Below are 25,754 nucleotides of genomic sequence, written 5' to 3'. Positions count from 1 at the left end.
TTAACCCAGATCACCTCAGTCTCAAACCCAGGACCTTAACCACAATCCCATCCATTCTCAAGCTGGTAAGGGCAGTTTCTATTAAAACCCACGTAGACAAGGATTCTCTAATGGAGGAGAGGATTGTGGCTTAGAGGTCATAACTGCACAACCATGAAAAGGAGGAGGTCCAAATAAATTCTCCTCTTTCCCCAGAGAGCTATTGTTCACCAAGAAAAATATAGAGTATCAGTAGCAATGATGCAGCTCTAAAGATAAAGGCCTTTTGTAGACCAGTCAGACAATGGAGCCAAGGTTTTGGTTAGTGGTAAGTAATGGCCTCAAGGAAAGAGAGCTGGGCTAATGTGCATTTTCAAGATGGACACACAAGACTGAGAAGAGAGCTCTTTCTTAAGATAGAATAGACCTTAAGTATTAATAAATCACAGGGGCAAACACTTGATTGTGTTGGTTTGGGCTTCAGAGATGATGGTTTGCTGACGAGTGGTTGTATTTTGCATTACGGCATGTTCAGTCACAAACTATACTAGAAGGTTGATGGCAAAATATACGTCCATGGAAAGTGGCCTCCTTCTACCTACTGCCAATAGAGTACATCCAGCCATCCGACAGCCACGAGCACTGACGTGTTCATGGACTCTTAACACAGCCGTGACTATCAGTCTCACATTGTGGTGAAAGTATCTCATGCAATACGTTGACAAATTGTAATCAGTGTTACTAGGCGACTGAAGCCTGTCTATTGCTGAATAATGGAACCACGTTGAAGATAAAAGCAACCCTTTATTGATCACAAGATGCTCTCATAGATTAAAATAACAAAACCGAATAAGAGGTGCAACAGCAAAAAAAAAACCTGAAGCTTGGCACAACTGAATAATCAAGGCACAGGCAGCAATGCTGATGGCCTCATCTACCCAAAGTACTGTCCTACTACAACAGAGCTTTGGCATTCTAGTCAATTAATTCCACATGTATATGTGTTCTGTAATATTATTTCTTTGCAAAACAGGCTGGCTTCTCGCCAGCTCAGACTCTCTAGTCCCATCCTAGCCCTGGGTCAGCCAGGCCCGATATAATGGACCAGTGAGTTTTGATCTAAGAGAGTACAGGGTTTTTATATCATCAGTTTTGACTCAGTGACCATTGCTGCTTCCTCAGTTCTGCCTGTTTTCTTTGGAGTTAAGTGCAAGGATGGAAAACATCAAGCTCAACCATTTTTAATCAATACTTTTGCAATCCAGTCCTCAGAGTGGCTTATTATTTGTGTGGGGGTGTGGGGGTGAGAGGGAGGGGAGATAATGGGGATGGGGTAGGAGATCAGACTGGGACATTCATTACCATTATGATAGTTGCTTCCACCTGCAGTGAGTCCTCGAGCCCATTGGTTTACATACATGGCCAGGGACCACTTTGTACCATGCTGATCTCCAAAGTCCAGAAATGATGGGGTGTTATCGCAAATACACAGCAAGAAAAATTGCTCTGTGAAAGCTTGATCTGACATCCTGGGGAAAAAATGAGAAGTTTGATACATCGGTTGGATACTAACGCTTACACTCACTGTGTGGGAAAGTGGATCTGTAGCCAAGGCAGGAATGCGGTGTTGCAGACTTCAGCTGATCGTGACAATGCCTTGTGGAAGATGCGAAGTCTCAGAGTGATCACCTTCGTACTACCTAAAGCCCTGATCCTATAACTGGATCCTTGGGGGCAGAGCTTTGTGCCTATGTGGAACCCCATTAAAGTCAATCGGATCCACCTGTACACATCCAGCTCCAGGATCAGGGCCTACCATGGTGAGAAAAGCAAGCCTTGGCTGTGAAGTGGTTGGTCTCCAGAAAGGAAGACGCTGGATCACCCTCCACTCTCCAGTACCCCAGGCCAGCCCCTACCCATACTGCATTCCAGCCCATGTCCACATGGCACTCTCCAGTGCCCCAGCACAGGCCCCACACTGCTCTCTCCAGCACCATCCTGGCCCACATCGAAATGACATCCCAATCTGCACTCTCTCTCTAGCCACAGCCTATATCCATGCTGCTCCCTCTGCTCTGCTACCTTCTGAGCCTGGCCACACAAGTCTGCAAAGAGGGAGACTTCCCAGTGGTTAAAGAGTCTGTAAAAACTGCGGCAAAGCTGTACCTGAGTCTGACCAGACACATGAAAAGCTACAAGCCTAGACCCGTCAGGAAAGCCCAAACTCTGATGGCTGGAGTCCTTGCTACTGTACCCTGCTCCTCGCTGCATCCCCGTGGGTAGTTAATCCTTCAGATTTTGTATTTCTTGTTTAACAGGTCACCTACCTTGTGATGGGCAGCCTGGTCTTGTGGCAAGGGCACTGCACTAGGAATCTGGAAACCTCAGTTCTACTCCTGGATCTGCCACTGACCTGGTGTGTGTGATGTTGGGCACATCCCTTCCCCACTGTGAGCCTGTTTCCCTTCCCACCCTCGGTCTGTCAGATTGCAAGCAGGGGCAAGGACTGCCTCTAACAACGTGTTCATAGAGCTTCCAGCACAATGGGGCTCCGAACTGTGACTCAGAGCAGAGACCAAGCTGACGCCTAAGCAAAGTGAATGAGTCATGGGCCCCAGGGTTCTAAAAGGAAAACCCGGAATATCCAAGCATTAATGTGAACGTACCAGAATTCTCCATCGTCCTTATCTTCACAGAGATCTCTCTTATATTCAACTGGAACTCGATCCCACTGGGGAGAGCTGTGAAAGACAACAGAACAGCAATGAGGGGTCTGCCCTGGCCTTCATTCAGTGATTCTCAACCTTTTCCATCCAAGAGTCATGCTCCCATCTAGATCCAGGAATGCACATGAAAAGTGATGGATTGAGAGCCTGACTGGTACCCTACATTCAGCCCCAATACAATGGGAGCATTGACAGCACAGTGTGTTTCCAGCCGCAGCCATTGTGAAGTGGTGAAGTTCCGTCCCTCATGTGGCAAATTCTGTAAATTTTTTCTGTGAAATTTTTCAGGTTTTTGTTCAAAAAACTGAAAAATGTCCAGTTGCCAAAATACTGAAAAAAGTGGGGTGGGGTTGTTTTGTTTTTGGACAAAAATCTGAAAGATTTGCTACCAAAAATGGACATTTTTTGGTGAAAGTTTCCATTTTCTCGAAAAACCTTTTTCCGTCAAAAAACCCTCTTTTGACCAGTTCTACTTCCACCTGCTTCACCCCTGACAGGGGCAGGGGACAGCTGCAGTGAGTGGAATGGTACTTCTGTCCCCAGGGGCTTAGCCAGTCCTTGGGCTGACTTTTAAACCAGAGAATTAGCAGTGATGGTTCTGGCTATGTGGACAGCTGTCTGCTGAGAACCAGATTGGGACTGCTACCCATTTCTCACAGGCCAACGACCAGCTATCAGGTGGCAATGATTTGCAGCTACTGTATTTGAATGGCCATCTAGAAGTGGAACGTTCTGCATCCCATTTCCAGTTCCCTGCACATACCCTTTGGTATCCGAATGTTTAGTGAACTACTGAGGCTTTACATTGATATTATTTTGCAGTGCCCCTGCCACACAGAGACCACATTAGCCAGTTGGTTGTGTTATTTCCAAACAGCAGTTTTATAATTAAGTGATAATTGTATTTTCTGCAGCGCATAAGATAAATAAACAGAGCATGAATCAATAAGGTATTGATTTATGCAGTTTACCTTTAAGCACGCTCCACCGAAATTTCAATTATAGCGAGGATTATAGTTCACCCTTCCAAAAAGTGGGACATGCTGTCTGAGCAGATAGCTATTATCCCAGCCTCAAACATGTCTGCATCACCTACTACACTCCCACCGGCCCATCCAGACGTTAAGTGCCAGACTTATTTTCTCAGCGGAGGAGTTATTAGTGTTATCATCCACAGAGGGAAGGAGAATTGTTGCTATTAAGCCACAGTGTTGTAGTGGCACCTGTACAACTCTCTAGCTAGGAGAACACCAGCTTCAGTCAGCCAAACTGGATTCCCCGCTTGATACCTATGTGCAACAAAGTCATCACAGTGTTTCCTCTGGATCAGTCTCTTACACTTGGAGGGGAGGTGACTCCCCAGTGGAACAACCAGGAGGTCTGGCCTGCAAAACCCATTAATCCCTTCACATCCATGCTGGTCCTAGAAGATCCATTCAAGAGAAGGGGTATGTGAATGGAAGCTCCATGCCTCTGCACTACCTCCAGCGCTCCCTACCCCGACCCCCGCCCCTTGGCTTACAAGCATCCATCCAGCCAATAGATCAGTGCTATCATGGCCATTCCCCCTGCTGGCTACTCTCCTTCCAGATTTGACATCCTGGAAGGGGAAAGCAGCCCAGTTAAAACTGCAGCAGGAGCATTCTGCATTGACATCCTTAGAAAGTTCAGCAGCACACAAGCTGCACCCTATATTGGATGCCTGTGGAGCATTAAACAGCAGAAAATTGCATAAGGGCATGTCCAGAACCTGTATTAGGTGAAAACAGTAGCTATCCAGTCTGAGATTTACCTGTAATTATCCACTGTGAAAATTGTTAGCTGAGAGAAAGAGGGATGTCTGAACTAGACCCAGTCTGGAGTAAGTATAAAAATAACATTGCATTTATGTTTTCAATCTCAAATTGGGTTCTAGAGGGAGGTGGGTTTGCAGATGGAAAAAGGGCTTAAAGCAGATTAATTTAGAGTTGCCTACTCCAAGCTGTAGTCAGCCCTGGACAGAGCCTCCTTGCAGTAAACCCACAAAAGTTTTACCCTTCTTATGAGATCAAATCTTTAAAGCTGTACCCATCACTCCAAGGCCCTCTCCATTCCCCGTGACCCCAAGGATTCCACACTCTGATTATATCTTCCCAGCCATTCTTGTATGGTATCTGTAAAGGAAAAGAATAAAAAGCCAACAATAGTCACAGCCTTCTGTGATCAGGATATACAGTAATACAAATGTATCTTTTTATATATATCTTTGAGGACTCGTTTAACTCCTGCCCTCATTTGGCTGCAGCTAAAAATCAGTGTCTCTTTGCTACATTGTATTAGAAACAAAGCATCAGAGAACACTGCACCCATTTTTTCCTTAGTATCATGAGTAAGAAGCACTGACTGCCTTGCCACATCACATGACTGCAATATGCTAATTCTGTACGACTGCCAGCGAAGCCAGTGACTTCGTAGTACAAGGCCGCCCATGATTAAAATGTATCTATATGGAGTGGGGAGATGCACTGCAGCATAATGCTGAGAACAAGGGACTGGGGAACCTGTCTGTCTGGCTATTTGTGGTATTTCTAAGATGCCTGTCATCTGGGAATCCAATCCCTGACTCCTGGCTTCTATTCCCAGTTTGGTGTTTCCCGTTAAGGCGGTGAGCTTGTGTATTCTGCACAAATTGGAGCATCTGGACTTGAGTCTCTTCTTGCTTTCTCTAGTGTAACTGAAGAGTAACTCCACCAAAGTTGGCGGGGGTGGGGTAAACTGGTGTAACTGACAGGAGAACCAGACCTTCTGTGTGGCTTCCAATTCTTGTTCAGATACAAAGAGTTCCTGGAAGTAATGAAGGCCTGGCTCACTGTGGCTAGAACACCTTCCAAGGCAAAGAGGCATCATTTTCTGGTAGGCGTCAAAGTGCTTTCCAAACACAAAACCTCCCAACCCTCCACCCCAATGAGGTAGGCAAGTATTATTTTCCCCCTTGCACAGAAGGGAAACTGAGGCAACAGAAAGTTAAAGGACTTATCTGTGCTCACACAGGAAGTCAGGGATAGAGCTGAGACTAGAAGCCCAGGTTTCCTGACTCTCAGGCCTGTGGTCTAGTCAGCAGCCATGCCAGGACCGCTCCTCTGCCAATGTAAATCTTCCCAGCTCCATTTACTTCAGTGGAGCTACACCAGCTGAGACTCTCACCCACCCTCTCTTTCTTTCCATCAAGTGGTCATCATCAGCATGCTCTCATGCTTCCCCTGCTTCACCTCTACCCGCTCCTCTCCCCCACAGGGCCTGGGGTCACAGCAACCCACCTTTACCCAGTGGTAGCTGAATGCGGCTCACCCTGGAGCCCAGCAACCACATGCTTAGATCAGCCCAAGGGGTCACTGCTGAGTGAGTCACAAGGGAGGGAGTGATGGGAGCTAGGAATCAAAGCTAGGCCTTTGGCAATTCAAAGCTGTTAGGGCAGCAGGACCAAAAGCCCTTCCTAAAGCACGCGGACTTTAGTGTGTGTGTTTAAAGGGGTCAAACTTGAAAACATTTAGACCAAAAAAAAAAAAAAGGCAAATTTTGGAAACAATCCCCTTTGCCAAATGCTTTGAGATCCTGGGATAAAAACTACTGTATCAAGTATCCTGTGTCCCTCTGTGAATGAGACTCTTTAATCACTGCTGAAGGCCACGCCCCAGGAATTAGTCCAGGTCACTGTCTGGCTTCTCTTTTATTTGGTCGCTGTTGAAACTAGCCATGTGAGTGACATATTCGTAGCTTTCAAGGCCAAGAGGAACCATTGTGATCATCTACTCTGACCTCCTGTATAGCACAGGCCAGAGAACTTCCCCAGAATAACTCCTAGAGCACAGCTTTTACAAAAACATCCCATCTTGATTCAAAAATGGCCCGTGATGGTGAGTCCATCGGGACAGCTTCTTGGGATGAGCTCTGTCCTCACTCCACAAGAAAAGGTGCTGGCTGCAGTAAGCCATTTACTTTCCTGGATTATTTTGTTGTGCCAAACTGGTCCATATCCCTTCCAAGTCAATATTAATATTTGGTCAGGGGAGGAGGGGAGGTTGTGTGCAGGAAGGATAAGGCTAAAAAAGTAGAGAAAGTCATTTTTTTATCCAGCACTGAACTCCTGACTTTAGGCCACAGTTTGAAGCCAGAGAAAGTTTGCTCTTGGATCTGTGAAGTGCAAGCTACATCCCTTGATTACAGAAGATGAAGATGCTACAGCCTCACCCTTAATGGGATTTTATTACCCTTTGTCCAGATTCTTGACAAAAAATATGAAACATTTTTAAAAAATGTAATGGAACAGAAATTGTGAGAAATGTTGATTCACAAGTGTTGAAATCTTTCATTTTGACATTTCAGATTGAAACAAAACAGTTTGACATTTCCCAAATCTATGTTTTGTTTCAGTTTGTTGAACTGCCCTGAAATGCTTCATTTCAAGCCATTCAATATTAAACTACATTTTCCCATTATGGCACGTTGCCTCTAAGGAGCTGTACTTTGGATTCCTTTATGTACTAGGCTCCCTGGCTAGACTACATCTCCCATGATGCACTCCGAGGCATGTGACTCCCATGATGCACCACACAGAGTTTGGTCAGTGGGCAATCCATATTGCATTATGGGAGATGTAGTCCTGCAGGGAATTCAGCCCTAAGAAAGAATGTGGGGCCCAAACTACAACTCCCATAAGACATTGCAATGACAGGAAAATACAACTTTGTTTTATTAAACTGATTCTAAGCATTTCAAATCAGTTCAACAAAATGAAATATTCTGATTCAGGTAAAACACAGGGGAAAAAATCAAGATTTTTTTAGCAAAATTGAGATTTTTCCCACAGAAAATTTTGACTGTGCAGAAACTGCATTTTCCATCTGGAAATTCCTAACCAGCTCTACTATCAGACCCTCTATTAAACAGAGAGGAACTTTTGCCCTTTCAACAGCAGAATTTCCTCCAAAGTCCCTAAAAGTGGCAGCCTTGCCATTCTGTCATATCCTAATCACAAGCATTCCCTTCCCTGAAAGCCATGCATACATCTCACATGTCCCACCCATTATCACATTCAAATTCTCCACCTATCCACTCCCACTCCTCACCCCTACAATTTAGGCAAGTGGAATGGACAAACCATCAGTATAGAGTAGGCTTCTTTTCATACCTTTCATGTTGTGGCAGCTATCACCAAGATCACGTAGGCCTTGAGTGGGAACCTTACAATATATAACATAATGGGCCATAATTTCCCTTAATTTGATTACCTTTGCTAGCCTGGAATTAAATTAACTCATGGACTAAACATACAAGAGTCTCCATGCATTTAATTTGGTTTTGTTTCTTGAAAACCCTAAAGGCTTGCTTATGGTCTTGCATTTTTGGTAACAGGTACCTTTGGCAATATCATTGGCTGTGGGCGACTGAAGCCAGGAGTATTAACGATGGGCTCTACTCTCCATCGCTTTGATATGTTGCTTGAAAATAGAGAGCTGACCATATTCCCTTTATTCCACACAAATCCTAGACTGCAGAAATTTGGGCCTCGATGCAGGAATTACAGGTGAAATTCAATTGCCTATGTTATGCGGGTGGTCAGACTAGATGATCATAAGCATCCCTTCTGACCTTAAAATCTCTGAAAGCAACTGTGAGTGGAGCAGCAGTCAGTGTGCTAATCAGGAGACGGCCATGGAATAATACAGAAAGAACGATAGGTAGGGAAAAGGTCTCAGTTCTTACTTCTCTAGCCCCGGTGACAGTATAGGCATGGCCTTTCACGAGTCCGTTCTTCAACTCCACATTACCAATGGATTGCTGCGGAGAGAAAGCACAGCCATGAGCTCCCCGAAAGACTTGCAAACATACATTTGTTTGCCCCCCAAACCGCTAGTTGGTTAGTTTGGGGGAAAAAGAAAAATGGAGCTGACTTCACTTACATCAGCAGCTCAGCTATAGTGCTTAAGTGCCTGGTGTTTGTTCCCCTGGTGGCCCCAAGCAAATCCAACCACGTTAATGGAGCTACAAAGACATCACACATCTGAAAAGCCCATAAGGATCCAGTGTTGGAGCAATTTCCACAGCAGATGCAGTTGTGACAATAGCTGGGGTGGGTCATTGGTAGGAATTGACCTAAGCACCAGTCTCAGCACTTGAACTAAAGGGGTAATTCAGTTAGTGGGTAGCAGCAGTTGGCAGCTATTTTTTAGTGAACCAAACACTAGAGGCGGCATGACACACACTTTGCCAGCGCACTGCACAGTCTGTATAAATCCATGGAAGTCTCTTTGCAGCACACCCGCAGTCAACAGGGGTGCTCTTATGATGGCCCCATCAGCCCAGCAGCATCCCACCAAGCAGCATTATCTCTTTCCCTGTATCTCAGAAGTGTGATTTCAGCCTACGAGGAGCCTGCTTTATTCAAATGTAAACCTGCGATTCTACCAACTGAACTAGCAGCCAATACCCAATAGCTGTCAGCAGCAGACATACTGGGTGTCTTCTCCAAAGACCTCCTTTTGGTCTTCCTGCCCTAGAAACTGATTATCTCAAATTCTGGTCCTGAAGTCATAAGGCCAGTTTCTATGCTGGACTGAGGCACCAATCAGGAGCTATAAAAAAACATAGTTATGGAATCAAGCACTTTTGAGTCGGAAAACTTCCTTTGGGCTTCGGCATCCACTTTCTATCCAAGTAGCTCAGCCCTAGATTTCTGGCATCTTTGCTGATTAGCCCTGTCAAGTAGTCATCCCTTCTACAATGGTTCAGTCCTGGCCAGGATTTAGTGAGAGTCTCTTTGGTGATGCTGGGTAGCATAGTCAGTCTGAGAGCTTTGGAAACTTCTGGCCAGCAACCCCAGTAAAAAAAAAATCCCTTTAGATTCAATACAGCTAAGTATTATTTCTTCTCTACCACTAGGGACACTACAGGCCCCCTCAGAGAGTACCTATTGTACAGGGGTAGATATGGATTCCTGGTTTCCTCAAAAAAAAAAAAAATATAAATATGGTAAAGGCAAGAAGGCCTGTCCCTCCTGCTTACCCCTCCTGGCGTGGTACATCCCATCAGGCATTGTGATTTGGCAGCTGCTTTTATTATGTCCTGCAGATCAGAAGGAGGTTTCTGTAAAAGAAACTGCACTTGGACTCCACCAGTCAAGTCTACTAACGCATCGGAAATGTAACCCCAGTGCAAGTTCTGATAGGAGCCTCGGAATCTGATAAAAAAAAAAAAGAAGAAGGGGGAAATGGATTTGTTCCTATGGTCCACCCAAGTAAGCAATGCATAGAAGAAATTAACCGAATGGATGCACATTAAATACTCTCTGTGGTGCACAAACATATTACGAATGTACTATGTGTCATGAGCTGGGGCTGAAATGCACATGCAGATAGGGTGACCAGACAGCAAGTGTGAAAAATCAGGACAGGGGCTGGGGTGGGAGGGTGTTATAGGAGCCTATATAAGAAAAAGACCCAAAAATCGGGACTGTCCCCATAAAACCAGGACATCTGGTCACCCTACATGCAGACAAAATGGTAACCCCTAGATTGAATCTGGTTCCTTCAGCACCGGAAGAAGAAACCTCTACCACTTGAGCTAAAGAGGGATTCCTCTAGCTTTCAGAATGTATGAGGCTGTCTAGACATTGGGATCAGCCAGTGGAGGGAGGCATGATCAAATGTGTATGTGCATAGGCACATACACACACATAGCTAGTGTGTAATGCACAAAGAAGGAAATCCCCCACTGTGTAGAGGGCCAGCATGCATCATTTCAATCCCACTTAAGCCCAGAGAAGTGGACTGAGACCACCACTGGTTGTGCATCAGCAGGTCAAGAGCCATCTGATAGTAACAATGTTTGAGCACTAGAGATCTCACAAGGCCATATTGCAAGCAGGATCTGTGTTTTCTTATCTTGTGCTTTCATTGCAATTGCAAAAAATCTTGAGTTAGACTGTACTGTAGTTAGAGCATGAATATATACATCATTAAAAACCACAATGTACAGTGAATTTCATAAACTGTAGAATCAGAAAATGAAATGCAGGGCTAATTGTATTTTGGAATGATGTCCTTGGCCTACATTGATGAAAGGAATTTGCCATATGCGCTGGGGAAAACTTCTCAATAGGAATCGCATAAAATAGCAACTCTTGCAAATTCAATTGAATAGAGGTTCAGTTTGCTCTGTTTAAAATCTCACACTGCAAAGTGGTACCTACTTCAGAGTCAACTTTTCTAAAGTACATTGTGGCAAAATTCTCCACTTCTGTGTCTCCCAGTTATCATTTTACCATTTGCTTATTCCTTGCTGAATTCGTTAAACTACCCACTATGTAACTCCACCAGAGAGGTCCTTTGGGGCCATCTGCCTGTCCCAAGTCAGGATAAAGGAGGAGGGTTGGGCGTGGGGCTAGCAACTCCACCCCGTAAAAAAATTAATTTGCTACAGAAACGCCAACAATAGAGATAACACAGTCTTTTAGCCTGGAAAAAGAAGGGCCTTCAACTCGAAGACGCATGACACTGGGTGGTGAAAGTCGTGAAGAAGCCACTAAGCCGATTACCCTTCTTGCAACCAGGAGGATTACCATCGGTACATGGAACGTGAGGACCATGTACGAGTCAAGAAAGACGGCGCAGGTCGCAGCAGAGATGAGGAGCAACAACCTGACCCTACTAGGCATTAGCGAGACAAGATGGACGCAAGCTGGACAGAGACGATTGTTGACAGGAGAGCTGTTGTTGTATTCCGGACATGAAGAGAGTGACGCACCCCACACACAGGGAGTAGGCTTCATGTTGTCCAAGCAGGCACAGAGAGCACTGATTGGTTGGGAGGCACATGGTTCCAGGATCATCACAGCATCCTTCAGAACTAAAATGAAGAGGATTAAGATGAATGTTGTACAGTGCTATGCTCCAACCAATGACAGTGAAGAGGGGGACAAAGACTATTTTTACAATAGACTTCAGAAAATATTAGAGACTCTCCCAGACAAAGACATTACCATCCTTATGGGAGATTTTAATGCCAAAATTGGACCTGACAACACAGGATATGAACAAGTCATGGGGACCCACGCTCTGGGAGAGATAAGTGAGAATGGAGAGAGATTTGTGGATTTGTGTGCACTTAACAACCTGGTCATAGGAGGTAGCATCTTTCCTCACAAGCGGATCCACAAGAGTACCTGGGTATCGCCAGCAGGCATGATGGAAAACCAGATCGATCGTGTCTGTATTAGTAAGAAGTTCAGAAGATCTTTGCAGGACGCTAGAGTTAGAAGAGGAGCAGACGTAGCGTCCGACCATCATTTAGTGGTGGCCAGATTGAAGCTGAAGCTGAAGAAGAACTGGATAGATGCATCAGATAGAAGAGCGAAGTACCATGTCAGCCTTTTGAAGGATCATAAGATCAAGGAAGATTTTGGACTGACGCTGAAGAATAAGTTTTCAGTACTACAGGATCGGTCTGAGGAAGAGGAAGACAGTGTACCCAACAGATGGCAGAAAGTGAGAGAGACACTTAGGTCAGCATGCCAGGAAGTGCTTGGAATCAAGAAATAGCAGCAGAAAGAGTGGATCACAGCAGAGACCTTGACTAAGACAGAAGATAGAAAGAAGAAGAAGGCAGTAGTTAATAACAGCAGGACTAGAGCAGCAAAGGCTAAAGCGCAAGAAGAGTATGCTGAAGCCCATAAAGTAGTGAAGAGGAATATTAGGAAGGATAAGAGAGATTATGTGGATGGACTGGCAGCAGAAGCAGAACAGGCAGCATACAATGGTAATATGAAACAGCTGTATAACATCACCAAGCGACTGTCTGGAAAGTTCAGCAAGCCAGAACGCCCTGTCAAAAACAAGCAGGGAAAGTCTATATCAGAAATAGAACAACAGATGAATAGATGGGCGGAGCACTTTGAGGAACTTCTAAATAGACCAGCACCACTAAATCCACCAGACATTGACCCAGCCAACGAAGACCTTCCAATCAAATTGTGATAGACCTACCAGAGATGAGATCAGAAAAGCCATCACTATGATGAAGAACAGGAAGGTGGCTGGACCTGACGATATTCCAGCAGAGGCCCTGAAAGGATGCTTCAGTGGAAATGCTGTATCCCCTTTTTGAGAAGATATGGGAAGAAGAAGTGATTCCGGCAGACTGGAAAGAGGGATACCTTATTAAAATCCCCAAGAAAGGAGACCTCAGCAATTGTGCTAACTACAGAGGAATCACACTTCTGTCGGTGCCAGGGAAGGTCTTCAACCAAGTTCTCTTAGAGAGAATGAAGGATGCCATCGATCCACAGCTACGAGATGAGCAGGCAGGTTTCCGGCAAAATAGATCATGCACGGACCAGATAGCAACGCTTCGCATCATAGTCGAGCAGTCTATGGAGTGGAACTCCTCATTGTACATCAACTTTGTTGACTATGAGAAAGCATTCGATAGTGTGGATCGAGAGACTCTCTGGAAGCTCCTTCGGCACTATGGCATCCCAGCAAAGGTGGTTAACTTGATTAAGAACTTGTATGACGGCATACACTGTAGAGTGATCCATGGAGGGCAGCTTACAAACAGCTTCCAGGTGCGAACCGGAGTCATACAAGGATGTTTGTTGTCACCATTTCTATTTCTCCTTGTCATTGATTGGATTATGAAGACATCCACTTATGAGCGCAGGAACGGAATCCAGTGGACGGTGTGGACCCAGATTGATGACCTGGACTTTGCCGACGACCTTGCACTCCTTTCGCATAGCAAACAGCAGATGCAAGAGAAGACCAACGTAGTGGCAGCCACGTCATCACAGGTTGGCCTCAACATCCACAAGGACAAGACCAAGATCCTCAAGATTAACTCCATCAGTAATGACCCAGTCACACTGAACGGAAGCCCTCTGGAAGAAGTGCAGTCCTTCACCTACCTAGGCAGCATCATCGACCAACAGGGTGGCACGGATGCAGACATCAAAGCAAGGATCAGTAAGGCAAGAGCAGCTTTCTTACAGCTCAAGAACATCTGGAGCTCCAGAGAGCTGTCTTTGGCAACAAAGATTAGACTGTTCAATTCCAACGTGAAATCAGTCTTATTGTATGGAGCTGAAACCTGGAGGACAACTAATACAACCACCAGGAAGATCCAGACCTTCATAAATAGTTGCCTTAGAAGGATTCTCCAGATCCGCTGGCCAGACACAATCAGCAACATCTACCTCTTGGAGAGGACCCGTCAACTTCCAACAGAGGAAGAAATTAGAAGGAGAAGGTGGGGCTGGATAGGACACACACTACGCAAGCAGCCAACCAACATCACTAGACAGGCATTGTGGTGGAACCCCCAAGGCAAGCGGAAAAGAGGCCATCCAAGAAACACCTGGCGACGCCACCTTCAGGCTGATAGCATAAAAATGGGCTATACCTGGAACCAGCTAGAGCAAATGGCCCAGGATAGAGGACTCTGGAGATCGGTGGTTGGCGGCCCATATCCCGATTGGGGTGACGGGCATGAGTGAGTGTGAGTGACCCACTATGTGTTTAATGCACTCCCTGTGTTATATAGGTAATACACTGACTTAATTTATGTCATAGCTCCTAGTTGCAGGTCTCAGTGAGTATAACAACTTGCTACTTACTCACAGCTGAAGTGTTCTTCTTTAACTCAGGTAAGACAGAACTTTGCTTTTGATGCTGAGAATCCAAAGTTCGGTCCCCACTGATGACTGTAGTTTTATTCATTATTAGTATTAAGGTAGAAGCTAGAGGCCTCAATTGAGACTGAGGGCCCTTTCTGTGCAAACACTCAATGAGAGACAACCCATGCCCTAAAAAGCTTACAGTCTAAATAGAGAAAATGTGGGAGGGAAAACAGAGGTGAAGTGACTTTTCCAAGGCTAAACAGCAGATTGGTAGCTGGCCCAGAAATAGAACCTAGGTCTCCTGAGTCCCATACCAATGGCCTATCCACTGGACCATACTGCCTCTCGGAAAGAAAAGCACATAAGAGAACCAGGGAACTTTAGATCTTCAGTTTAAAATCTACAGTCTTTAACCTGTAATATCTGCAAGAACGTGCAGCCACCGTCATTACATATCCAGTGCTCAAAATATTGGACCATGGTCCTGAACAACACTCCACAAGGTACTTTGTCCAAAGCAGCTGGCACAACATATAGCCACACAAGCACAAGACTCAGCGATGGCAGGAAAGACAGACTTGGCGGGTATATTTACTTGGCATATGCTTTTTCTAGCAGGGATGGCCAGAATTCATTTCTGCTGCACGGTTGAACAGACAGGTACCTCCCATTGAGAAAAGGCAGCCGGTCGTCTATCACCACATCCACCCAGTCTCCAAAATGCCAGAACTGGAAAAAAGAGAAGAAAAGGAAAAAAAAAACTATTGTAAGAATAAATAGTGCTGCCAAATGACAGTCTCCAGAAATAGGCCAAGAGTGAATGTAAACCAGGAATGTAAGTAACTTCTTTGCTTTCTCTCATAAGCTATTTTGTACTGCTGCTGTGTACTGTTAAATAGGTGCTGAATTTCATTTGAGAAGTGGCTACGTTTCGGTGGTGGGTCATTTCTGGACACAAAGAGCTCTGGAATTACATGGGAGGAAAAGTACATGTAGGTGAGTATTACCATGACTGGACTGAGGCAGGTGTTTCGAAAAGGGCAGAAAACTAAGCGTCCAAACAAAGTGGTACGCCTCGCTACTCAGCTCTATATGGAGCTTCTCTTGGGTACATCTCAGGTTCAGAGATGCTCTTCACCAAGAGATAGTCTTTGGATAGTCCTTTCCCTCTCTTTCCTGTGTCTGAAACTTTCTAGATCTAGATCTTTCTAAACTTTGACATGGATTGTACTGGACAGGCAGAGCACAGTTGGGGCTATTATCCATCAGCTTGACAAATGAAAAGGTGGCAATTGGCCACTTCAACAGCTGGACAGAACAGGTGTTCTTCTGACAGATCCAGCTGGAGAGTGATCAGCAGGGGTTGAACTAACGGAACTGTTGCTAGAGTCATTAGCAAACTAATGTAGAGCAGCAGGACTTTGATATCACAACTGGCCAAATCCATACCTGGAGTAATACTAAGGACTTCTGTGCTGTTATGCCAGGGATAAATTTGTCCCAGCATTGCTATATTTCCATGGCTGTGTGAGCAAAAATTACAGTAATGCATTACTCTGTTTGAACAGTATTGGTATTTGCAGTGGGTACCCTCAGTGGCAAACTAGCTTGAGGTTCTAAATGGAATGTAGGTTTGATAATTCTCCCTAGTCTTTCTCAACCCAAATCTTCCATTTAGTTTAGGTTGAAGATAGATGAGGAGCAGTGTTTTAGATTTTGCAAAAGTAAAACCAGGATTGGCTTGAATGCAGGTTCTATTTTTTCTGAACCACCCAGGTTTGAGGAGAGCCCAGCTGGACAAAAGGCCCTGGGATCAGCCCATCTTTAATTTAGGCACATCTGCACAGGAGAAAGACACAGATGTGAGAGAGCTTGGAAGATCTGAAGCACTGGCCTTCCAAAAGGAAGAGCCCTTTTCTGCCACAGCCAAGAGCACTGGCTCAACAGGGGAAAGCTCATTGCAAGAACCAACCTGCATGCAGCAGGCCTGTAGGGCCAAAGAATTTGGGTTTGGGAATCAGTCACACCTTCATGCAGCACCTCATATGCAAACATAGCAGACAAACGTCTTTCTGGAGTATAAACAAGGAGGTGTCTGAGGAATTACTGCAATTTGAATCCAGATAGACAAAAGTAAAGTTCAGAATGTAGTATGACTCTTCCTGCTTTTTGGGGATTAACAAAGTCTAGGAGGGCATCCAAGTATTGAATTACATTTTCCTTTTGCTAGTTTTCTCTTGGATAAAGGGTGCTGCAGATGTTCTGATTGCCATGCCCTTTCAGGCTGTGACCTTGTCATGTCTCACAAGCTTAGAAAGTCTGGCCTGGCTAGCACTTAGGTGGGAGTCCTCCAGGCAAACCCCAGGATGCTGCTAGAAGAGATGTTCATCACTCAATAAGGGGCATTCTGCCCTCTGAATCCACCCAGGAACCAGTGACCATGGCCTAACCTCTGGCTTTTGGCCCGAGACTCAGGCTTTGTGGGATTTCTGAGAGTTTGGAGGCAGCCCTGAGGAGTTTAGGTGCTGCAGCTGAGAAAGTGACTGTGAACTGAATAGAAAAGGGTCCTGTTGAGGCAGACTGCACCCACTATTGTGCCAATTCATGTAAACTGAAAATAGATTTTGCTGGTTAAAAAAAAAGTCATCCTTTTTATGTCCTTTCTTTATTTGTCTGGAGAGGTGGCAAACTTCAAGGATCAGGAGCTAGGGGCAGCCAAGAAGAAAAATCTCATGCCATTGAACTCTCCTCTGTAGGCAGGGTTGTGACCCACTATGGTGTTAGGAGATACTTCTTGGATGAACCCTGAAACCGAAGTTCTGACCATTTGTCGTCATTCAAGCACCCATCAAACTTTTCACAAGAACAAGGACATTAATCCTGGTGCCGTGGCTAGTTTCCATCTCAGGCAGTTCCACTCTACCTTAATTCTTCCAGAGGTTTCAACTGGATAAGAAATACTTTTTCATTTCTTAGCTTGAGCTGCTGCACAGGGCTGCAGTATATTGTTCTAATGGCTGCCATGTTCCACTCCAGGGCTAGCTGTGCTTCTGTAATGGGTAAAGGGATTCCTGTACACACAAAGGGCTCATTTCATCCTTGATGTAACTCCATTAACTTCAGTGTACTTACACTAGGGATAAAATTTGACCCCAAGAATCTAATCCTTGTGAGATGCTGAGCCTCCTTAACTCCCATTGACTGCTTTGGGAGTTGAGGCAGGTTCAGCGTTTGGTAGGAGGCTGTCAGCAGCTCTTAGGACTGTAGAGTGCTTTGAAATCCTGAAGGATGAAAGACACTATAGGAAGATAAGACATGTTTATATCTACTAATGAAAGTGATGCCTTGTTTGTGATGTTACTTGGAACTGAATGTTGAGACATACAATGTGGACAGCACTAAAATATCTTTGGTGGGATGATTTAAGGGTATTACCGAAGAGATGCTTTCATTCAGTCTTTTGTTGTCTTGGCTGCTTGTTGGAGGAAAAGGAGAAGGATGTGTATTGCTTTGAAGGTGAGAAGACAGGGAAAACATATTTTCAAATACTGGAATGTATTCATATTGCTTGAGAGTTAAAGTTTGCTCCTAAATAATCTTTTGGGGAAATCTCATGAAAGAAATTCTAGTTTGCCTCATTTTAATGTATGGTCAGGTGGTTTATCTTGTATAATGTCCCTCTGCATATTGGAGATGAGTCAGGATTGAAACACCTGGTATTACTAGGAGCAATGGAACATAAGGACTAGCAAGAACATTCTAGTACAAAGATCTGTTACACTATGGAATAGTCTTTCAAGAGAAATTGTGTAAGCGCCATTGCTAGCATCATCTTTTTTAAACTGGACAAAGTAAAAGAGAATGCACTTGAGAACGATTTTGCATTGGGTATGGGGAAAGGACAAGGTGATCTAATGGTTCATTTCCATCTTTAGTTTCTGGCACTTTGTTATACTCCAATGTAAAGTCTCCCTCTTATGCCAACTCCTCTAAGAACAGATCATATGATACTTGCCCTTCACCCAATCCAATCTCTCAGAGTTGAATAAGTGGTGCACGGAAAATAGTAACATATCTATCTGGGGGATTCTGAGTATTTCAAGATTAGTAAATTTCAGTTTCTTCCCAAAGAGATTTGTCCCTTAGAATCAGACCCATTTTTAAAATATCAAAACCCGTTATCTGAGCAGTGTTAAAGGGCTGGCGACTCCTGCCTAGCTGATGGAATCGGGTAGGTGAAGCTGCAGAACACAGAAATAAAAAGATCAACTGGACAACAAACCCAGATTTACTATCAGTCATAACTGTCAGATTTGAAAGAGAGGCAGGACTTCTGTAAAAAATACATATTTGCACTAATTAATAAGAAGAACAGCATTCACTAGAAATGGGATCAAACCATAACATTTAGAACCAGGTTCAAATAATCTGACAATTGTGGGTGTCTGGATCAAGGGGGTTGGTTCAGCCCATTAGAAAATAGAGGGCCGTTTGCAAAATCCTGTGCAGGGGATCAGCATTTGAACTTCCCCAAAATTCAGGGGTGCTTGGATCTGGGGTGGTAGTTCAGAACCATCTGAACACTCCACCCAAACAAGGTGGAGCAAAATCACTACCACACATAGTACATACCCGGAAATGAAAAATCCCAGCATAATTCTCTTTGAATCCTTGGTCCTTTGGCAGAACATTTTCCAGAAATTGCCTCTGTAATGTCAAAGATCCCAGGGCAGCCAGAACCCAGCAATCACCTTCAGGGAGACAATAACAAACCAGATGCAATTACACGTATTGCCTCATGATCTCCCTCTGCCTTGCCAGGGTCTATATCTTTCTAACACTTTTCTTTAGGAAACAGGGTTACTGCAGAAGGACTGGAAGAACCAGTTTGGATAAAATAAAAACGTGGGCAGACTGTCCAAGACTCAGAGACACTCGGCCTCAGGGAGCATGCTGCCATCCAGCCACCCATCCATGTATGTTTCTATACTGCACCCATCGCTATGGTATCTGACTGCCATGAAGGAAGAGGGAGCCAAAGGCACTGTGCGGAGGCACCGGGCATCACACAGAAGCTCCTTCCCTTTGTGGGTATCCTAGTTCTACAGGATAGGAAGTGGTGCAGGCAACTGACCCTGAGCTAGGATGAGCCATTTGATGACAGTGCTATTTCTTCAAGAGGAATACTCCTGTTACTCTCAAAAGGAAACATGATTGGTGGGGTGGGGGGTGGGAAGGGATGGAGCTACAGCAGGAGAGAGACAGATACCTCATGCATGGATCAGAAAAGCTGGTCAGTAGTGACAATAAAAGAGAAGAGCGTGGAAAAGAAAAGCTGAGAGTCACCAGACAAGGACTTCAGGGTCACGAGAAGGTCACGAGGCCAAATCCAATTCTGATAGAAGAGGGCACACAATGGGAATTGTACCCACTTTATATGAGGGTTGAATTTGGCCCATGGAACTTCATTTTCTATCTGGTCTGGGTCTACCCTTCTGCACCCGTAGTTCTGCAGACATAAAGGATGATGGGAGTCATTGAGACATCAAAGTGCCTTGGCCCAAAGGCGCTGTAAAAGACAATGGAATTTAATGTCTGGGATGGATTCCCTATGGATTTGTGAGTGTGTGCACTAAACCAAACCAAGCTCTCAGACAGCAGCAAAGGAAAGGACTCTGGTCTACAGCTCAGGCTGGCTACCCCCTGAAACAGACCTTTGATCTTACCTATTTCTCCTTGAATGATATCAAATCTGCTAACACCATCCACAATTAAATGGGGATTTCTCTCAATCATCTGAAAAAGAGGGAATGTAAAGACCAGTGTGAGTATCCAACACTTACCAGCAGTGCATCATTCACAACCACACAGCCTCTCTTATGTGACTTTCAACTGATATCCTATGAGGTCATTATGTGCTACCTCACCCTCCTGGTGATTTGAAATTCATGACTGTTTAAAAGCAATGATGGGAGAACTGCAAAAGCCCTGGAGATTTGCTTCACAAAGACATCCAAAAGTTCAGATGTTTCTCAGAGGTAAAGTCCAGATCAGGGGTAGGCAACCTATGGCACGCGTGCTGAAGGCAGCACGTGAGCTGATTTCCAGTGGCGCTCACACTGCCTGGGCCCTGGCCACTAGTCTGGGGGGCTCTGCATTTTAATTTAATTTTAAATAAAGTTTCTTAAACATTTTAAAAAACCTTATTTACTTTACATACAACAATAGTTTAGTTATATATTATAGACTTATAGAAAGAGACCTTCTAAAACCTTTAAAATGTATTACTGGCACGCAAAACCTTAAATTAGAATGAATAAATGAAGACTCGGGACACCACTTCTGAAAGGTTGCTGACCCTTGGTCCAGATGAATGATGTAGTGCTAGCATAGTGCTTTGCAAAGAGAAAGCACTATACAAGCGCTAAGTATTGTTATTTTTATTGTCATCCTCTAAGCCTCCTGGACAGAAATCACCTCTCTGAAACCACTGTGCCACCTGGAGAGTGAGAAAAAAACCTTGGAGCTCTCCACATGCTGCTGGCCACATGCAGACAGAAATGAGAGATTCGGGCTTTCCTTCCCTAAAACCATGTTGCCTCTCACAAGGGGAGGAAGAATTACGTTCTCCCTGGCCTGACATCCACAGCCATTCTGCCTTCCACTGGAAGAGGGGGAGACTTTCTATTTAAATCACGATTTGAGGACTCCAGTAACTCAGGCCGTGGTCAGGGGTCTATTACAGGAGTGGGTGGGTGAGGTTAGGTGGCCTGCAATGTGCAGGAGGTCAGACTAGATGATCATGATGGTCCCTTCTGGCCTTAGAGTCTGTGAGGTTCTTTAATGCCTTCATCACCATAACATCTGGGCACTGAGCAGCTCCAACAAACCATGCTGTTTCCTTGAGTTGGGGAGTGGGTGCCCGTCCTTTGGAGGAGAACTTTACGCCTTCCAATCTAGGAATCAGAAGGTAGGGGGACTTGGGACCAGTCCAAGGGAAAAGGAAGTTGGGCCTGAGTGTGTCTTTCTGTAGAGAGGGCCCCAGAAAGCTCAGATCATTAGCTAGGCATCCCGATTTTGGCTAGGCATCCAGATTTGTGTATGCTTTTCCAGACTAAACCTCTGAGCCTTTTGTGAGTCACACATCCCTAATTTAGATCTGGCTGGGCTGTTTTGCATCATTTCTGTTAATGGAGCTACGGACGCAGGGCTTATTTACTATGGACCAAATTCCAAAGTCCTTACTGTTGGTTTTTTACTCAAGCCTCACTCAGGCAGAAGCTTCCCTGAATTCAGTAAGAGTTCTGCCTGGATGATTAAAGAGCAAAAGCCTCTGAATTCAACCCTGCATGCCTAATTTTTTCTTAAATGTTGTATAATTCCAAATCAAAACTTGGTGCAAGACAAGGGGGCATGGAATCACCATTGCTTTTCATCATGTTTTTAAACTAGACATTAAGAATGTTAGACACATTGCAGGGCATGACACTGGATAAGCTAGATTTAAGATTCTTAGCTTATGCAGATAACATCGTACAACTATTAGCCACATTTGAAATAACGAGGATACTCTTTGCTACCTTGGAAGATTGAAATGCAATCGACTTGGATTGAGAGTAAACGCTAAGAAGACAAAGTGGTTACAACTTGGAAAAGGGACAATCCATAAAGTGTTGAAATGAAGCAATGGTGAAGTTGTAGAACAAAGTAAAATCTTATGTGTACCTAGGAAGTTCGATCAGTGGGGACGGTCCATCGAGGATGAGGTTAAAAGAGGATGTCCCCTAACTACAAGGGCTGCACAGAAACTGACAAAATTATGGACTGATAAAAGCATTCTATTTGGTACCAAAGTGAAAATTTATCAAGCCCAGTGTACTAACAGTATTACTCTATGATTTGGAACCAGCTGCATTAAATGAAAGAGACATCAGACGGCTGGAGGCTGTAGAGATGAGAGGGTGTTTTTGAACGACCGAAGGTATAAAAGGGAATGATTTTAAGACAAAATTATAAGGCAAGTTGGATGTGAAATCAGGGTACAGAATTAGCTACAATCAAAAAGATTGTGATAGTGAGGCCCTGCAGAAGACAAACAGATGACAGGACGCCCAGGGAAATAATGCAAACACAACTGAAGTCAGTCCGACCATGAGACTGACCATTGATTAGATGGCGGGATATCGTATGCAGGGACATGACCAGGCTGGGCTTACTGGAGGGACAAACCAGGGACAGGAATGAATGGCAATGCTGTACCACTCCCTAGGTCTGTAAAGATGCTTTGGGATTAAAGAGATAATTCCATGGGCTTTTAGTATTTATGGTAGGAAAATGCTCATTTAAATATCTCTCTGGGTCTTCTGTACGAGTGACCCTTATAATATCTGCTGGCTGAGTACACCTCTTGTGTCTTGTTGTTTGCTTAGACATGTTCATTTGCCTCTGCATTGGGGATTAAACACCATTTCAAAACAGACAGTCTGTTTTGAAATGGTGTTTAATCCTAAATGCAGAAGCAAATGAAAACGCCTAAGGAAACAACAAGACACAAGAGGTGTAAAATATTTGACAGCTGGGGTAAACAAAATAACATAGCAGCTCTTCTTTAAGCTGGGGCGGATGCTCCCTCCCACCCACTTGATTTGACAACCCTCTGCACAAACATGAGACTAGCAGCTGACGTGACTCATGTGGCTGGGTGAGTTGAACTCCGGTGAGACGTGTCAGCTTCCTGAAACGTTTTCATGGTGACTGAAAGCACCCAGGAGCCCATCAAAAGCTCCCCTTCGGGGAGATGGTACAAAGCAGCTCTTCCCAAGCAATGGTACGTGGCACCAGTACTGGTGCTTCAAGCTCTTGTGAATAATCCCCCAGGCTCCCCTAATAGTGAGACTCTGCAGGCTCGTGAAACACTGCGGGTGCCCTCCTCCCATTCAAGAGCAATTGTATGGCTGGGCATCACAAGATTTGGGCTCTATTCCCAGCTCTGCTATTAGCCTGCTGTGTGACCTTGGGCAAATCTCATTTCTTTATCTCTCCATCTCCCACCCACTCTTTGTCTATCTGCACTGTCAGTTATTCATGGAAGGGACTGTCTCTCTGAGTACGTGTTTGCATAGTGCCTAGCACAATGGGACCCCAATGCACTACTGGGAGACAAAGAACCATAACTAAAAATAACCATAAGTTAATAAATTAATCATTGTATTGTTTCCTCCTTCCCCATTTTTGCCATGAGGGGCTGTGGCATGGCAGCATAAGCCTAATTGTGGAGTCTAGGCAGCTATGGATTTGTTACAGATCATTGTTTGTACACCACATACAAGCAAGTGAAATAAACAGAAATAGCTAAGGGTATGAAACTGGTGGAATGCCTTTTCTTTGGTTCCAATGAAATGGACTGAGTGGTGTTGGAGAGTACAATAGCAGAGCTTACACTAACATTGGAGCCAGAAAGCTCACAAGAAGACTAGAGATGATATGAGCACGTTATGGAGATTCACTCTGAAATTGACCCATTGGACTTAGCAGCAGATTTCAGTGCAGCCCACTGAGATGTCAGAATACTTGGTTCTCAAGTGAGAATTTGGCTGACTCATTAGAGATGCTTCTCGCTCAGAGGCAACCAATAATTCTCTCCAAACAAAAACACTGTACGAAAACAGCCCAACCTACATGCCTCAGTCATGTTTGTAGATGGGTTAGTGATTGTGACACAAAATAAACAAAAGCAAAATAAAATACTCTAAAAATAAAATCCACCCAACACTGATTCAGCTCTAACTCCAATTTGGTATACTCTCCAGGAATCTAACTGAAAATATTGCATAAGTAGAAGGGATCGCTTCTTCCAGGGTGCTTGAGTTATAGTATATGTCCTCACCTCCTTTCACAGTTAAAGTGTTACACCTACCAGTACATGGTGTAGGAGAGGGAGGATGGTGTAGTGGTTAGGGCACTAGCTGGGGACTCAGAGACCTGGATTAAATTCTCTGCTCTGCCACAGACTTCCCATGTCTCCTTGGTCAAGTCACTTAGTCTCTACTCTGAGAGGCCAATTCAAACTGTCTGTACTGGGCTATCTTGATTATCACTTCAAAAGTTTTTTTTCTCTTACTTAATTGGCCTCTCAGAGTTGGTAAGACAACTCTGACATTTTCATGCTCTCTGTATGTGTATATATATATCTCCTCAATATATGTTCCATTCTATGCATCCGAAGAAGCGGGTTTTAGCCCACGAAAGCTTATGCTCTAATAAATTTGTGAGTCTTTAAGGTGCCACAAGTACTCCTGTTCTTTTTGCGGATACAGACTAACACGGCTGCTACTCTGAAACCAATCATTTCCAAGCAAACCACACAGTCCACCAGCATGAGAAACGCTGAAGCTACACAGATATTTTAAAATATAGTTATGATGATTGTATGTGACGAGGATGAGTGGTTGGTTGACTGTTGAGATAGGGATGTAGGGAGGTTTGGATCCACTCATCAGCAGTAACTCCATTGATACTTCTTGTGGTACTTTCACTAGTAGTGTCCACCCTCCGCTCTTTATCTTTGCACTCCACTGGAGTTTTACATTGTCTCCCAAAGTCCAGATAAATTCAGAGTCTGCAGAGCAGCAGCTCCTCCTACCTGGATTTTATAGACTAAACTGGATATCTCCTTCCATCTACTCGTGTGCGGCTGTAGCTACATTGTTATGATGCTAAGCCAGACGGGAACAAGAAAATGACTCAAGAGGCAAACACTATACAAATGATCACGAGCGATGCAAAGAGAGGAACATAGATCTATCTCCTATGCAAATACATCCAAAGGATGCTGTGGAAGAGTTGTGAAAAGAGTCATTCCTCAACTCTCCCAGAACACTTTAGACTCCCCAAAGACCAGTATGCCATTTCCTTTGTTTACTGTTACTTCTTTCCCTTCTATTTTCAACTCAATTTCCCATCAACCTGCACTTAGGACGGAAGAATCCCATGCACCGCTACAGGCTGGGGAACCGACTGACTAAGCCGCAGTTCTGCAGAAAGGGACCTGAGGATTACAGTGGATGAGAAGCTGGATATGAGTCAATAATGTGCCCTGATTGCCAAGAAGGCTAACGGCATATTGGGCTGCATTAGCAGGAGCATTGTCAGCAGATTGAGGGAAATGATTATTCCCCTCTATTAAGCACTGGTGAGTCCACATCTGGAGAATCGCGTCCAGTTTTGGGCCCCCCATTACAGGAAGGATGTGGACAAATTGGAGAGACTCCAGTGGAGGGCAATGAAAATGAGTAGGGGGCTGGCGCACATGACTTATGAGGAGAGGCTCAGGGAACTGGGGTTATTTAGTCTGCAGAAGAGAAGAGTGAGGGGGGATTTGGTAGCAGCCTTCAATTACC

The 25,754-nt window shown here is 44.5% G+C and overlaps 1 protein-coding gene across 1 annotated transcript in view; it reads right to left on the bottom strand.

Annotated features, from left to right (window-relative positions):
• The window catches only part of CAPN13 (calpain 13), a 60,973-nt gene that overhangs the window by 21,678 nt on the left and 13,541 nt on the right, over positions 1-25,754 (bottom strand). Inside the window, exons 3-10 of the mRNA XM_054024478.1 lie at positions 20,082-20,151; positions 18,988-19,106; positions 14,951-15,084; positions 9,747-9,921; positions 8,448-8,522; positions 4,773-4,858; positions 2,646-2,720; positions 1,342-1,508 (exon numbers count right to left, since the gene is read on the bottom strand). Of these exons, the coding sequence (XP_053880453.1) occupies positions 1,342-1,508; positions 2,646-2,720; positions 4,773-4,858; positions 8,448-8,522; positions 9,747-9,921; positions 14,951-15,084; positions 18,988-19,106; positions 20,082-20,151 (901 nt within the window). The remainder of the gene's footprint in view (positions 1-1,341; positions 1,509-2,645; positions 2,721-4,772; positions 4,859-8,447; positions 8,523-9,746; positions 9,922-14,950; positions 15,085-18,987; positions 19,107-20,081; positions 20,152-25,754) is intronic.

This window comes from Malaclemys terrapin, chromosome 3, assembly GCF_027887155.1.
Source record: "Malaclemys terrapin pileata isolate rMalTer1 chromosome 3, rMalTer1.hap1, whole genome shotgun sequence".
In the NCBI taxonomy this organism is placed as follows: domain Eukaryota; kingdom Metazoa; phylum Chordata; order Testudines; family Emydidae; genus Malaclemys; species Malaclemys terrapin.
This window is presented reverse-complemented; position numbering and strand designations above follow the sequence as displayed.